This window comes from Manihot esculenta, chromosome 17 (assembly GCF_001659605.2).
Source record: "Manihot esculenta cultivar AM560-2 chromosome 17, M.esculenta_v8, whole genome shotgun sequence".
Lineage (NCBI taxonomy): Eukaryota > Viridiplantae > Streptophyta > Magnoliopsida > Malpighiales > Euphorbiaceae > Manihot > Manihot esculenta.
In genome coordinates, this window is record NC_035177.2 from 33,038,082 (window position 1) to 33,055,126 (window position 17,045).

Below are 17,045 nucleotides of genomic sequence, written 5' to 3' on the forward strand. Positions count from 1 at the left end.
AAAAGCTAATTAGTCCGAATTTGAAACTTTTATAAATATTTTACCTTAATTTGAATATTAATATCATATAATATGTGGTATTTTTAAATATTAAAAGTGGATCCTTTCTTATCACATAAACTACATTTATTTTTTAACTATAGAGTATATTGGTTCCATTTTTCATTAATAGAAACTCCAAATTGAAATATACTATTCTAATAATTTCATTCCAACTTCTGCCTAAATTTCTCCATCTCTCCATCAGAATTAGAGTGTTTTAATTTAGGCTAAATATTGATCTGAAATTAATTACAAATCTGCTTCCTCCTGCCAATGAACTCTCACGACACTTTTCAAAAATCTCTCCTGTCAAATATGCCCAAAGCCAATAATTAATAGAATGTTGCAGCTGAAACATATCATCACGAGTTCAAGAGGATCTAGGAACTTTTTCGGTGATAAAATGATGAGAAAAGCGAGAAAGGAGGTTTCGAGTTTAGAGGCGAAAATGAGGTTGGGGAATTGGATCTAGGTTTGGGAGGAAGAAAAGGAGAAGAGGAAGAAGAGGAGAGAGATAACGAGGAAGGAGAGTGTGAGAAGGAGAATTGGAGATTTAGATCTTGATGATGACGTTATGTGCAGTTTGCTTAGCATTTTTGTCATTGTTTATGGTTATGGAGATCGCGAGGTGTTAGAGAGTTGTTTCAATGTCTTTGGAGAAGAAGCTTATGGCTGAAATTAGGGCAAACAATAATATGAAATTAAATGAAAATATCACTAATATGTCTTAACGTTAAGAAGTAACCTTGATTGCTTATTTATTAAAAAAAACTCACTTTTTAATATTTAAAAATATCATGTGTTATGCTATATTAGTAATGGCGCGATTCCTCAAATAAAATTTCAAATTAGGATAAAGAATTTGTAAAACTTTAATTTTAAATTAATTTATCAAAATTAAAATATTAAAATTAAATTGCATGAGAAAAAAATTTTATTTTATTTATTTATTTTTACAATTGCACCTATCATTTCAGGTTCGCCAATTAAATCTACACTTTTATATTTATTCTAATTACACTCTTGATGTTACATTTTCTATTAGAGACTAATGAATCGTCTGACACGTTATTGCCACGTCAATCTACTCCGTGAATTTCAAGGTACAATTGATTATAATTTAAAATTTTAAGATTTAATTTGATAAATTTTTAAAGTTTAGGGGTAATTATAAATTTTTTTAAAGATTAAAATTTTTTTATTATTTCTCTTAACATTAAAATTTATAATATTAAAAAATAATTTTTAATATTATTATAAATTTTTTAATTTTATCAATAATTTAGTATAATAAAATATTTTTTTATGTATCACAATTATAATTATTCAAATTAAATTGAATATAAAAAATTAATGATAAACTACAATATAATTTTTAAAATTTTATTTAATTAATAAAATAATCTTTAAAATATATATTTTTTATTTTAATAATATTCTTGTTTTGTTAATCCCATTATTTATTTTTTACTTTCACTTTTATATACATATTATAAATTAATAAAAATTTAAAATGTAAAAGAAAATTATAAATTAAAATATATAATATTTTATTTTATTTAATATTATTAACATAAAATATATTTTTTGTTCGATGGGTAAATAAATTAATACTATTTGTAATGTAGGTAAATAAAACAAAGAGTGAAAAATATTAATAATTCAAACAACTTACCTGGCTAAAAGATTTAAACTATTAATTAAGAAGATAGATTTTAAAATCTAAGACATATAATTTTTATTAGTTAATATAATATGGAGTATAATTTATTATATATTAAAAATACGCATATAATTCATAATATATATTGAATATAAATATTCAATAAGATACTTTAATACATAATATTTTATATAATGAAAATTTCTTTATAATAAATATTTATTCAATATAATATATTTAATATTACATATAATAAATATAAAATAAATTTATTTAATATAAAATTTAATTTGAAAGACTGTAAAAACTATATTATAATTTATATTTTTTATATTTAAATTTATTCTTTTAATTATAATTATGACAAATTAAAAAAATTAGTTTATTATTTAAAATTTAAAATTTAAAATATAAATATAAATTAATACAAATATTCAGATTTTTATATCTAATTGATCTTTAAGGAACAATTCGCATGGCATGACATATAAATTAAAAAAAAATTAATCAAAATTAATAACTAAAATTGAAGTAAATATAAAAACTTGGTATTGTTATCCTTTTTATATATTTTGTTTTAAAAATAGTAATTTAAATATTTTATAAAATTATTTAATTTTTGAAAATATAAATGGTTAACCAAAATATTTTTTAATGAATTATGAATATAAAATAAAAATATTTGATATTATTTAAAGACATATTAGACAAAATCTAATATTTGTATTTAATAATGATTATAACTAAAATTTTAAACTGTGTGGAACAAAATTCAATGTTTTAAATTTTTGTACCAATAATATTAGCTGTAATCATAATAATTTTATTTTTTAAAATTATTAAATTAAAATTATAATTATTTTTTTATATAAATCATTTGTAGAATTTGAAACTAAGGGAGAAAGATCTACATTATTTCATCTTACTTCTTAAAGATAATTAAATTATAATTATTTAGATTTTTGTATTTATAGATTTTATCTAAATTATAATTCGAGATTTCACTTATTTTTTATCGTTTAAAAATATAAAAAAATATTTTTAATAATTTATTTTAAAATGTTGATTAATAAATTTTAGCAATGATTAAATAGTAAAACATAGATAAATCTTAACGATAGAATTAGTTGGGGTAAGTAAGATCTGAAGCATAAGTTGCTGGAAAGTGGAAACTGAACTAGTTTGACTGAACAAAAGTCAAGTTACTTTATTATTTTCATATTATTGTAAGCAAATTTTTCATAACGACACCGCGTTTCGTAATTAGCGTTAAAAGTCGTCAAACTTCCGTAATCCACGCCCCCGAAGCTTCTTGGCATTGGATGAAAAATCATTAGGATTGCTTTTCCTTTTCTTAATTATCTGTGTGCAGTTTCATAAATTTATCATATAAATTAAATTAAAATTAAAATCTAATCAAATTATAAAAATAATATTAAAATTTGAATCAAATTAAAGTATTCACCCTTCTTTTACATCATAAAAATATAGAAAGTGAGCAAAATTTTGAATTTAAATTTTTTCATTTATTTGTTTTAAAATATTTACACTCACATTAAGAAAAGAGAAAACTATCTTTTGTTGTATAAGGATGGAGTAATCCGTAATTTAGCTGCAACAAGTCGTGTAGTTGTCACCCCTTGTGGCCGTTTATCCCCACAAGCTCTAGCTTGATCTTGTTATCTTGGTCTCTTTTCATTTACACTAATCCCTCAAATAAATTACTTTTGCCATTTGACTTCAATTAAGATCATCATATTACTACCTTGATTGAATATTATTATTTATTAAATCAAAAAAATTACTATTTAATCTTTATAATATAAAAAATTTACTAATTAATAGTTTGATTTTAAAAAATATATTAAATATCATTGATATTTTAAATATTTTATTAATTAATATATTTATTAATTTTAACTATTAAATATTACATATAATTTTAAAATACCCTCAATAAAAGAGATTAATTAATGGATATATGGACTAAATAGTAAAATATTTAATAATTAAATATAGATTATTTAAATTTTAAAAGTATTTTAATATATTTTTTAAAATAAAAAAATTAACTAATAAATTTTTTATATTATAAAAATTAAATAGTAAAATTTTTAATAGTTTAATTGAAAATTTAATTAATAATTTTTTTCGAATTAAATAGAAATTTTTTTGAATAAAAATAAGTAAACTTAGAGAAGTAGTATCTCCCTTGAAAAATTGGTTTGCTAATCATCTAAGCGGAATTTAGAAACTTGCATTTTTTTGTTAAGTGTTTTGTCAATTTTGTCATTTAATCATTATACTTCAAATTATGTTACAAGCACATTATATTTTGTAATTTAAACTCTTTTTATTTTATGAAAAATATATTTTAGAAAAATATATTTTATTCTAAGTATTTAAAGTGTTTACAAAAATTAATCAAATGAAAATGTTTTACTCATAAAAGGAAAATTAAGACACTTTTTAAGAAATTAAGTTTATTTTTTCATTTTCAAAACTTTAAAAATCCTGTTAACAATACTAGACTTTTTATATATACAGTCTTATTAACACTCTCTTTTTTAATATTAAAATTAAATAATAAAAATAAATTATTTTTTAAAAAATATTTTCAATACGTAAATTATTTTCTTCAAATAAATTGACCCTTAAAACCAAAGTTATTTACTGTTATGTTAATTTATATATATCAAATATATCTATATTTTTTTCTTTCTTGTTTAGGGAGAGACTATTTTCTCTCTATTTTTGTTTTTCCTCTAAGAGAAGACTCCTTAGTTTTTGCCAGCAAGCGGTCTTCCCCAACCCCTTTGGATGGGAAAGCTCCTTGAATTTCCTCTCCTACCTTGGTAGATAGTCTTTTTTTTTTTTTTTTCATTTGTTTTGAGCAGATCTATTCATTTTAAATAAGAGAAAGTTTTAAATATATTTTGATCTTTTAATTTTTCTTATTTTCTATTGATTTTTCTTATTGCTTGTGTGTTAGAGTTTGTATATAGGAATGACTTACCCTTTTTTGGAAGTCCTTTTCGGTTTTGTTGAAGCTTCGGTGGTAGGAAGCTCATGAGTATTCATGGGGAAGATCTGAAATTTTTAGTTTATTAATGTCTAGAGTGAAATGGCCATATCACTATCTCTTTTCTGTTTTAAGTAGCCATGACTCATTATTATATTTTAAAATTTTGACAATAATATTTTCACATCGGTCGTAAAATTATTATTTTGATACTATTAAAATAACAACGATTTTATAATAATTTAAAATTTTTATAAAAAATATTTAATAATAAAATAAATATTTTTTATAAAAAATTTATTTTATATTCAATAAAATTATAATTTTATTTGATTTTTTATATGCTAAAGAAAAGTAATTAAATTGCTCTTTTATACTTAGAATGGACATAGATATAGCGGATCTCAAATTGTTATTAGTGATATATATAGTTATAATTAAAATATATAAAATAATAATTTATTACCATTGTTTTAAATTTATTTTTATTTTTGTAATAGCAGCTCTACGTACATCCAGTGCTAAAGCTTTATCATATGGAAAGTGTGGTTCTAAGTCTTGGTTTTGTCTCTATTTTCTTTGCAAGCCATCAGAATATTCTTTTAGGATGCTGTTGGTTGGGTTTGGTTGATGGAAGCGACTGCTCAATTGATGGTTCTTCTATGTTTTTCTTGTTCGTAGGCGACCTTCTTCCCAGTGTTCTGCGGCACAAATGTTTTACCTTTTTTAGGTTTAGTTGCTTGGGTAGTGGGATCCGATTCGGTTGTAATCGGGTAGGATTTTCTCTTGGATTTTTATTAAGGTGTATTATTGGACCTCTATTGTTTATGGACTTGAGGCTATTCTTAATGAGATATGTTTATTTCCTTGAAAATATAAATATATATATATATTTCCAAACTAAATAAGGAAAAAGAAAAAGAGAGCACACCGGCACAAGCACCAGCGCGGGGAGTTTCTATTCATAAAGCAATAAAATTATAAATAATATTAAGTATGAGCTGGATCTTTCAGCTCTGACCGCAGACACAAGAAATTTTACTATTCTATTTCTTTTATTAGCAGCTGTTCACAGAAATCATATGAAAACGAGTATTCTCTCTCTGTCTTCCATTTCTTTAGCTTTTTTTATTTCAAATCTCATGCCTCAACCTCAAATCCTGCACTCTCTTTCCACTCTGCTTCCCAAGATCCACAGTGAACTGCAAACTATATAAAACAGAGTATTTCTTTTTCTTTGTTATCCCATTCTCATCTTCAATCATGTATTTATCTCGCAACTAAATTCCCAATTCAAAATTATTGGTTCTTCTCCTAAATCTTGATCTGGGTGTCAAGTTTTGCTCTGTTTTCTCTGTTCTTGCTGTGGAATTTTGAGCTCAAGCTGAAAGAAAATGGCTCCAAACTCAGTTGTTGTCACCTTGGAGAAGCCTAAGGACTTCTCTATAGTAGAAATCAATGCTTCAGATCCATCTTTGTTTCCTGAGAAACAAAAGGCTGCAAGTCCCAAGCAATTCACATGGGTTCTTCTCCTCAAAATCTATAAAGCTCTCACTTGCGTTTCATGGTTTGCAATGGTTTTTAAATCCACATTTCTCTCAATAAAGAAACGCATTGCTTTCTCTGAAATGAGTGAAGAGGAGCCCAGAAGTAGAGGAAGGTTGTACAGATTTATCAAAGCATTTCTTGCTATGTCAATAGTAGCTTTGGTAATAGAAATTGTTGCCCATTTCAAGAAATGGAACTTGAATCTGATACATCCATGGGAGATTCAGGGTCTTGTTCAATGGTCTTATATGGCTTGGTTTTCATTTAGAGTTCATTACATTGCCCCTCTGGTGATTAAACTTTCACAATTCTGTACTGTTCTGTTCCTGATTCAATCTCTCGACCGGCTAGTTCTCTGTCTCGGCTGCTTCTGGATTAAGTACAAGAAGTTGAAGCCTGAGATAAATGGTGAGGCTTATGATATTGAGGATCCTTCAACTTTTCCAATGGTTCTTGTTCAGATTCCAATGTGCAATGAGAGAGAGGTAACCAAAAAAACTAAACTCAAACTTTTTCACGGGCTTTAGCTTATTGATTTCCAGATCTGATATTGGAAATTTGCATTGCTTTTAGGTGTATGCACAATCCATTTCTGCAGCTTGTCAGCTTGATTGGCCAAGGGACAGATTGTTAATTCAAGTCCTAGATGATTCAGATGATGGAAACGTGCAGCTTCTAATCAAAGATGAAGTTTCTTCTTGGCGTCAGAAAGGAATCAATATAATCTACAGACATAGATTAATTAGAACAGGATATAAAGCAGGCAATCTCAATTCAGCTATGAGCTGTGACTATGTCCAGGATTATGAATTCGTCGCGATTTTCGATGCAGACTTCCAGCCAAATCCAGATTTCCTCAAGCAAACAGTCCCTCACTTCAAGGTAAAATCTAGTATCCAATCAAAAGGCAGAATTCATCCCTGATGATCTTAAAGATGGAGTAATCTCTTAACTCTATTGTGATGATGTGTTACAGGGGAATCCTGAGTTGGGTCTAGTTCAGGCTCGCTGGTCATTTGTGAACAAGGATGAGAACTTACTCACAAGGCTTCAAAACATCAATCTATGCTTCCATTTTGAAGTGGAACAGCAAGTAAATGGTGCTTTTCTCAACTTCTTTGGGTTCAATGGAACAGCAGGTGTGTGGAGAATTAAGGCTTTGGAGGATTCAGGAGGGTGGCTTGAGAGGACAACTGTTGAGGATATGGACATAGCTGTTAGAGCACACTTAAATGGATGGAAATTCATTTTTCTCAATGACGTTAAAGTGCTCTGTGAATTGCCAGAATCATATGAAGCTTACAAGAAACAGCAGCATCGCTGGCATTCTGGCCCCATGCAACTGTTCCGCTTGTGCCTTCCAGCTATAATCACTTCCAAGGTTTGGATGATTTCAAAAACAATTTCTTTATTTCCTTCTAAATCTGCCTAGTTTTATATAACTGATTTTTTTATTATTTTATTTTCTTCACAGATATCAAAGTGGAAGAAGGCAAATCTGATATTTCTTTTCTTTCTTTTGAGGAAACTTATACTTCCCTTTTACTCATTCACACTATTTTGTATAATACTTCCATTGACCATGTTCATCCCCGAGGCAGAGCTACCTCTTTGGGTGATTTGTTACATACCCATTTTCATGTCCTTCTTGAATATTCTTCCTGCCCCAAAATCCTTCCCTTTCTTGGTTCCATACTTGCTCTTTGAGAACACCATGTCTGTAACAAAGTTCAATGCCATGGTGTCTGGTCTATTTCAGCTTGGAAGCGCTTATGAATGGGTTGTGACCAAGAAGACAGGAAGATCATCAGAGTCTGATTTATTAGCTTTTGCTGAGAGGGAATCCAAATCTTCAAAAGAAGAGAAAATACATAGGAGACATTCAGAGTCTGGTTTGGAATTGCTAAGTAAACTCCAGGAACAAGAAGCACCTCGTGTAAAAAAGAGAAATAGGATCTACAGGAAGGAACTTGCTCTTGCTTTTCTTCTGCTAACTGCAGCAGCAAGAAGCCTCTTGTCTGCCCATGGAGTTCATTTCTACTACTTGCTTTTTCAAGGTTTATCTTTTCTGGTTGTTGGGTTGGATTTGATTGGTGAGCAGATTAGCTGAGGAGCAGCTAGCATGTACTGTCTCGCAGATTAAGCTTAAAGCAGATAAATCCTTTTGGTGTTCATAAAGAATCAGAAGCAAAAAAGTAAAGAAAAAAAATGCAGTTCTCTGGCAGCCAACTTTTCCCTGGAACTGGTTTACATTACAGATAGGAGATGTTGATATAATGCTACTGAGGTACTGGAAAAAGGCTGGGGTTGAGAAAAGTTAAGGTTGTACAATATCCATGTATGAAATAATGAGGAGCCAATATTCATTTTTTTTAATCTTTAAATACTTTGGAATAAAGTAATTTGATACAAGATTTGTCTTCATATTCTTTATTTCAATTATATGTATACCTCAATATATTTTATCAAATTTGGATATAAATTTGAAGAACATAACATTCTGGGTATAAATTTGTTAGACTACAGGGGAGATGTATCTAAGAAATTAATTTGGTTATTTTTGATACACTGAACTTTCATATTTGGATTATGTATCAGGTCACATTTATATGGGTAATATGTTTAGTCATAATTATTTAATTACCCATCCCTCTAAACTTGCTCTGCCATTGCCTTTTACAATTGGTATCAGAGTTAGTTTTCATTCTGTAAGAGACTGTGAGTGAGAGAAAACAAATAAGGAACCTCACCAAAAGACCTTAAACACTTTCGAATTCATTCAATGGCTTCTAGTAGTTTTTTTTTTTGCTCAATTGCTATCTGCATTTTGGGGTGTAAAAATAAAAGTTTATCTCAGGGCATATGATCTTTTGGAAGTTGTAGAGACTGATAAGGATCTTCCTCTATTGCCCAACAACCCAATAGTTGCTTAAACGAAGAATCATATAAGGAACAAGCAAAGAGATACAAAGCTCTCTCTTGTATTCGCTCTACTGTTTCTGAATCCATTTTTGCAAGAATCATGGCATGTGACACTGCCAAAGAAACTTGAGATAAGATCAAAGAAGAATTTCAAGGAAGTGATAGAACAAGGTAGATGTAAGTCTTAAATTTGGAAATAGAATTTGAGATTTTGAAAATGAAGGAATCTGAAACTGTCAAAGAGTATACTAACAGACTTATGAAGGTTGTAACCGATTGCTCAGAGAGGACCTCAAAGAGAGTAGAATTATGGAGAAAGTTCTTGTGAGTCTGCCTGAAAGGTTTGAAATTAAAATTTCCTCTCTTGAAGACTCTAAGAACTTGTCAGAACTCACTATCTCTTAACTTATCAATTCCTTTCAACCTTTGGAGTAAAGAAGAGCAATAAGACAAGAGGATGCTGTTGAAGGTGCCTTTTATGCCAAACAAAAACAAAAGGAGGTGATTCCCACAAGTTGTGAAAGTCAAAATCATCATGTCAAAAGGGAAGTTGATGGCAAGGAAGGTGAAAAGACAGACAAGACAAATATCTATTGTGCTCTACTTGCAACAGAACAACTCATTTGGAGAAAAATTATTGAAAGAAAGCTAAGTGAAACCACTGTAGCAAAATTGAGCACATTGAAAAGTATTGCAGTAAAAATTGAAATCAAAAGTAGAAAGAATAAGCAAATTTTGCAGAAGATAAAAGGAAGGTTGAATAACACTTCTTTATGGCTTCTCACATTCTTTCTTCTTCATCATCATCATCAGACACTTAGTTCTTAGATAGCTGTGCTACTAGTCATATGGCCAAAGATGCAAATTTATTTAGCACTTTGGACAAATCTTTCAAGAAAAAAATCAATTTAGCTAATGACGATAAAGTTCAAGTTCAGGGAATTGGTTCTATATCTTTCCATACCACAAAAAGTATAATGCTTCTTTCAGATGTATTTTATATACCTACTGTAACATCCTCTGGGCCCACACCAGTGAATATTGTCCGCTTTGGGTTCACGCCCAGCGTCCTTTCCCTCACGGTTTTGTTTCTGGGTCAAGGGATTTACTACCCTGTCTTCCCAAAACGCGTCTACTGGGTCTCTTGGGGCTTGCCCTTACAAGGCTTCCCCCCTCCTTACCTCTTTTCGATGTGGGATACTTTTAATCCACCTCATGGGGCTTCTACCCCCCATAAGGCCTGAGCGTCCTCGCTCAGCACACCGTACTCATGAGGCCCAGGCTCTGATACCAATTGTAACATCCTCTGGGCCCACACCAGTGAATATTGTCCGCTTTGGGTTCACGCCCAGCGTCCTTCCCCTCACAGTTTTATTTATGGGTCAAGGGATTTACTACCCTGTCTTCCCAAAACGCGTCCACTGGGGTCTCTTGGGGCTTGCCTTATAAGGCTTCCCCCCTCCTTACCTCTTTCCGATGTGGGATACTTTTAATCCACCTCACTTAAGCCAACCTGGATCCTAGCGCCGGTAGCGGTCCGATTTTCGGGTCGTTACACCTACCTTAACACAGAATCTCTTGAGTGTTGCCCAAATGCTTCATAACGATTATACTCTGCTCTTTAGAAACAAGATGTGCACTATTTGTGACCCTAATGATATTGAAATTGCTAAAGTTAATATGATTAGGAATAATTTTCCTTGGAATTCAGTTTCAGAATGCTCTGATAGTACCAAACTGATGACTCTTAGATTTTGGCACAAGAGATTTGGTTACTACAATTTGAAATCTCTTTAATTTCTGCGACATAAATAAATGATGAGTGATATGCCTAAAGTCAGCTTATATAGTGAAGTGTGTAGTGCCTGTCAACTTGGAAAGATGCATCAAGACTTTTTTCCTATAAATCAGTCGAGAGCCAAAGAAAAATTAGAGTTTGTCCATACCAATGTTTGTGGCCCCACGAGAATTCCTTCGCTCAATCAAAATAAATATTTTATTTTAATCATTGATGATTTCACTAGAATATGTTAGATTTATTTTCTCAAGAGTAGTCTATTTTATCCTTTACTTTTGTTTATAATCATATTTTACTCATCATAAAAAGTGAGAAGAAAAAGACCATGAATTTAAGATGATCTTACTATATTAAATTTACTATTGTCAACTCTAATTCCAATCGACCCAGTTTATTATAAACATAGATAATCAACTAATCAATTCTAAATTTAGGATCGATCAATTTAAGAAAAGAGGGAAATATGAAGCGATAAAATATAGCCTGTAATATTTATGTTGTAAATCGATATTAAAATATATTAAATTTGAGTTTTAATAATTAAAATCACGATGATTATTTAGATGTTTTATAATTCATAATAGTGGTAGAATACTAGTAATAATAGAATATTATCCATCTCAGAATTTCATGTCTAGATATAATTCTATTATCTCTGCTCATTACCCATATTGACTTGAATATGGAAAAAGTTGTGCAACCATTGAGTGTTGTCTCTTTTATTTTATAGATCTATACCCTAAGGGATATTAAGCGAACAATATCATGTCGGAGATCTACTTTCATATCAACAAGCTTGATCTCCTCCTCTTTTTCCTTTAATTCTTTTTGGGTTCTTGGTACATCTAAGTGCTTATCAATTTATAAATCAGAAGGGATGAAAGATTTCAGATCCATTTGATTTTCCTCAGCAACTCTGTATCTATACCACTTAGCACACAATAGATAGTAGATGAAGTTAAGAACCCCCATTCCAGCAATCATGTAATAAAAGCAATCCAATTTCCCTCTGTTAAGATCCTCAGCCAACCAGTCTCCACTTTTTGTTCCTGAAGTAGCATGGTGGACTATGGAAACCAGGAAACCACTTAGATAATTTGTGACTGCAACACTGGAAAAAAAGAAAAACCGACCAATGCTCCTCGTATTTTCTGGGAATTGCTTGAAGTAGAACTCAGTCTGTGCAACAAAATTGAAACTGTCGGCTAGTCCTGCAAGTACAAGCTGAGGCACTAGCCAGAAACCAGACATTGATGATATAGACCCTCCTTTTAATGCAGTTCCAAGGGTTGGTCTAGTAAATGCAAGCTTTTTTCTATGTTCTTCAACCAATCCAGCTACCAGCGTACAAAGAATTGAAAGAAAATTTCCAATCCCCATTCTTTGGAGTAATGTCAATCCTCCTCCTTTACCAGTGAGATTTCGAAGATATGGAACTAGAATTCGGCCATAGATAGGAAGCCAGATGGTGACAGTTAGCATAGGAATGATTATATATGCAGCCGCAGGTACCTTAAAACCACTAGTACCTAGACTTCTGTCCAACTGAAGAGCTTGGCGAATTGCATAAGTATGTTGTTTGATTATAGGAATATTAGATATTATGGTTGAGGCCCATATGGGAACTACTCTCACCCAGCATTTCACTTCCTCAACTTGTTGGATGCTGCAAAGTCTCCATGGATTTGTAGCTGAGCCATCCCAGTTGATTTCGTCGTCAACAGTAATGATTGCTGCCTTGTCAAGAAACCTGAAGTTGAAAACAAAAAATTGGACCAACACTTGGCTGATATGGTGCAAAAGCATGATTGATAATGAGGTGATTCTCACCTAAATTGATCGGTATGAGGAAGCTTAGAGTTGACAGACTTTGGAGGAAAATAGTTGAAAAGAGCAAAAGCTGGATTTTTAGGAAGCTTCAGCCCTCTCTTCCTTGCAGCAGCTACAAGTACTTGAGCCACACTGGTTAAAGGACTACCTTGAGGTCTCGCTACAACATAAATTTTTCTTCCCAGAAAGAATACAACACAAGAAAGGAACATAAAAAATGCAGGAATAGCCAACCCAGCAGCCCAACTAACGTCTGACTGGACAAAGACAATGAGAGTCTGAGATACCATCACGGCGAATGTATAGTTGAGGTAGTACAAATTGAAGAAACTAGTGATACCCCTTTTGCCAGATTTAGTGTTGGGATTGAATTGATCAGCTCCAAAGCCTAGGCTGCAGGCTCTGATACCACCAGCTCCAATGACTAGGAAGCCAGAAGCACTTAACAGGAGAACAAAATGCCAAGCTGTAGGTCCAACACACTTGTTACTCTCTCCTGCTACACATTTTGGAGGATGCAGATTGGATACTGCAGCTGTTAAAGTTAACACCAGTGTCCCCTGAACACACAGGACAGATTAAATAGAGTCGAGATAAAATTGGTTCCCCAAGTGAAGCTGGTTATTTTCCAAACGGGTTAAAGTCAAATTAATGTTTACTTAAACTGGAAAAATTGCTAAGAAGTTAAAACTAGCAAGAGCAAGTAATAAAAGCCAAATTAAGTACCAAGAAAGAGGTGACACAAGCAAAACCCATAGTCCTGTAACGTCCAAAATAAGCATCAGAGAGGAAAGCTCCAGCCAAAATAGCTAGAGCAGCACTTCCATTAAAGATGTTGATGAGCATGGTGGCTCTGACACTATCCATCCCGAGAACTGTTGTCAGATAAGCAGCCAGGTTGGTGGAAGAGCCCACGGTTCCAAGCTTCTCAAACGTCTCATTCCCTAAGGACAGAAACTTAGTTTACTGCAAAATTTTATAAATTCATGCACCATACACAGACACTTTGCTTGCTTACCAATGATGAAGGGCATGGCTTTAATTCCTGCGTAGTTGAGAGCTTCTTCTGCAGGCTCATTATTTGTCTCTTGCTTCTTGTTCTCCATGGATGTTGGAAATCGAAGCAGATGGCTTTGTGGGTGTATTAAGAAATTGCATATGAAAACCGAAGTTTTTGTAAGGTTTCTTTGTTTTATGCTGATATTGCTGTATGCTAAGGGACCTTTTCATCCTTTTTTTAAGCATACGAAAATTGGGTTGTCCATCAGAAAAGTACAAAGTTTTCCCTTTCCTTCTTTTTTTTTTCAAATGGAAATGAAAAATACATTTATTTTAAAATGATTTTCTGCAATACATTTAAAATGAAAAAAAAAATTAAAGTATTATTGTATTTGATTAAATGCTAATTCATTGTTTAAGAGGATATTTTTAGTTAGGAAAAGCATTTGATCGACCTTATTCCAAGCTGAATCAACATAAAAAAAAAAAACTGAAAAATCCACTTTTGATAAAATGTTAATCAAAATAGAATAAATCAATTATATTTTTTTATGATACAGTTGAAAGAAAAGCTATTCTGTGATTGATTAATTTTATAAATAAAAAAATTTGAGATGGTAAATGTTTACAATAACTATTGTGATATTTATGAGTAAGCATGAAAATACGGTAAAATTCAAGTGTAATTGATCATAAAATCAAGTGTTTCGGTATTGAAATTTTTTTTTTTCAAGTAGGACTGCAATACAGATTATCAAATTCTTATTACGTTTATTTTATAATAATAACTTATGATTTATTTTAGCGATAATTATATAATATTAATAAATATATAATATATTTTAATAAAGAATTATTAGATATAAAAACTCATTTAATCATAATTATATTTAAAATTTTTAATTTTTAGATGATAAAATTCAACACATTTATAATTAATCTCTAAAATAATGGGTAAAAACTAAAATTGTGCGTTTAACTAGTGTTATAATTAAAACTTTTAATATTATATTTTTTATAATTATAATTAACTTTTAAAATAATTTTAACTATTTTTAAATTAGTGTTAAAATATGTTATTTATTTATCTATTTTAAATATTAATTAAACCTACATGCCAATCATTTAATTTTAGGCTTTTATGACCAATTCTAAAACATAATGTTTTGGGCTAAATAATGCAGCAGCCAACAGCAGGTAATAATAATAATAATAATAATAATAATAATAATAATAATAATAATAATATCGATTGAACTAAGTTCAACGTTTGTGTATAATTTACGAATTTTTAAATTTGATAGTTTACGTTATTATTTTATATTTTAATTTAAATATTTAAATTTTAAATAAATTTAATTTTATATTTATATTTAAATATAATTTTAATTAATTTTTAAAAATTAAAATATAAAAATTTAAATGGGAAGTCAAATGTAATATTTTTTATTTTTTAAATATAAATTAATTTCATATATATATAAATAATATTAATTCATATTTAACTATAATTAAAGGATATATTTAATTTTATGAACAATAATAATTTAACAGTTAATGGCTTTAATAATAGATAAATTCTATTTTGCATTAATAATTATAAAAATTTTATAATAAATATATTATTTTTAATTATTTTATATATACTGTTATTTTAAATTAAATAATATATTTATAATTATTATTATGAAATAAAATTTATCATTGTGAAAATATTAACTACATGTTTAATAATTAAATTATTTATTTTTAATTTTAATTTTAAAAATTAATTAAAATTATATTTAAATATAAATATTGAGATTAATTTATTAAAATTTAAATATTTGAATTAAAATATAAAATTATATAAACATTAAAATTTTTTAATCAATTGATCAATTAAAAAATAGTAATAATATACCTGACATATCAATTAAACTACTAATTTATCCCATAAATTATTAAATTTAAAAATTTACAGATGAGTTAAAATTATATCAAAATTTAAAAGTTAGACCAATTAAATTAAAATTTAAAAAATTAAATTAAAATACAAATAAATGCAAACATTATATTTTTGTAGATATTTGACCTAATAATAATAATAATAAATTAAATTAAAAAAATGTTATCCGGATATTAAAATAAAAATACAAATGATATTAATTTTGAAAAATATATATTCTTTAAAAAATATTTTCTAAAATTAGAACTGAATTATTTGGTTAATAACTAAAGAACGGAATTGAACCAATAACTTTAGTTATTTTGGTGGATGTAAATCCGGTTGAATTCAATTCAGTTATGAATTAATAAGTTTTAAAATATTCAATTTTCGGTTAATTACATTTAATTTGATAACTGAATTAATTGAAATAATTAAATTTTTATTAAATAATATATTTAATTATTATTTTTATTAATAAAATTTATTTATAATAGTTTTTTTTATTTTTTTATTATTAGTTTATAATAATTTTTACTAAAATAAGTTATATTTATTATTTTTATAAATAAAAATTATTATTATATATCTTATTTATATATTAATTATTTACGTATTTAAAAATATTTTTATTTTATTTTGATTAATTCATTATAATCAATAACCTATTAAATATTTTAATTTCATTTTAATTTCAAATTGTTTTAATTAATATTTTAAAAATTCATAAAATTTCAATTAATTAAAATTTTAATTTAATTCATTAATTAAATACATAAATTGAATTTTCTTGTATAATAATAATAATAATAATAATAATAATAATAATAATAATTACTTTAAAAACAATGAAAATACTACCTTGTCTTTTTTATATTCTTTTTGCTTATAATTTTTATCATTTTTTTAAAAATTATTATCCATTTTTTAAAATTATAATAACATATGAATAATGATTATATTATATTATATTATATTTTTTAAAAAAAAAAATTTAACATCTTTTAATATTTTAATAAAATTTAATATATTTAAAATGATTATAATTAAAAATTTAATAAAAATAATTATATTTTTTAATATATTAATAAAATAAATAAAAATTATGAGATAGTTGACTTCCATCAGCAGGATGGAAAAAATATATATACATACATAATGGGTCATAATTAAAGTAAATATCCAGTGGGATAGAAGTAAATGTTTCTTACCTTTTTTCAATTTTTATAAGTTAATCAAAATATCTTATTTCATTAAAATAATACTCAATAATTAAATTTTAAAATTTTGCAAT

The 17,045-nt window shown here is 28.1% G+C and overlaps 2 protein-coding genes across 2 annotated transcripts; one reads left to right on the forward strand and one right to left on the reverse strand.

Annotated features, from left to right (window-relative positions):
* The first annotated feature begins 5,802 nt into the window (after positions 1–5,802).
* LOC110604516 (xyloglucan glycosyltransferase 4) lies at positions 5,803–8,699 on the forward strand. Its single transcript, XM_021742709.2, has 4 exons — positions 5,803–6,760; positions 6,849–7,157; positions 7,252–7,656; positions 7,750–8,699. The coding sequence occupies exons 1-4, from the start codon at positions 6,122–6,124 to the stop codon at positions 8,383–8,385; spliced, it is 1,989 nt and encodes a 662-aa protein (XP_021598401.1). The 5' UTR covers positions 5,803–6,121; the 3' UTR covers positions 8,386–8,699.
* Positions 8,700–11,694: 2,995 nt separating this feature from the next.
* On the reverse strand, positions 11,695–14,013 carry LOC110604976 (protein NRT1/ PTR FAMILY 2.9). The gene is made up of 4 exons (XM_021743254.2): positions 13,844–14,013; positions 13,552–13,769; positions 12,826–13,385; positions 11,695–12,745 (listed from the first exon to the last, which is right to left on the reverse strand). Exons 1-4 carry the CDS (start codon positions 13,929–13,931, stop codon positions 11,857–11,859), a joined length of 1,755 nt encoding a protein of 584 aa, XP_021598946.1. The 5' UTR covers positions 13,932–14,013; the 3' UTR covers positions 11,695–11,856.
* Positions 14,014–17,045: the final 3,032 nt, after the last annotated feature.

Coding starts and splice junctions, on each gene's coding strand:
- LOC110604976 (XM_021743254.2), bottom strand. CDS start 13,931: ATGGAGAACAAGAAGCAAGAGACAAATAATGAGCCTGCAGAAGAAGCT. Junction 13,770..13,843: donor AGCCATGCCCTTCATCATTG/GTAAGCAAGCAA, acceptor TTCTGTCCTTAG/GGAATGAGACGTTTGAGAAG. Junction 12,746..12,825: donor CCTCATACCGATCAATTTAG/GTGAGAATCACC, acceptor TTTCAACTTCAG/GTTTCTTGACAAGGCAGCAA.
- LOC110604516 (XM_021742709.2), top strand. CDS start 6,122: ATGGCTCCAAACTCAGTTGTTGTCACCTTGGAGAAGCCTAAGGACTTC. Junction 6,761..6,848: donor CAATGTGCAATGAGAGAGAG/GTAACCAAAAAA, acceptor CATTGCTTTTAG/GTGTATGCACAATCCATTTC. Junction 7,657..7,749: donor CAGCTATAATCACTTCCAAG/GTTTGGATGATT, acceptor TTTTCTTCACAG/ATATCAAAGTGGAAGAAGGC.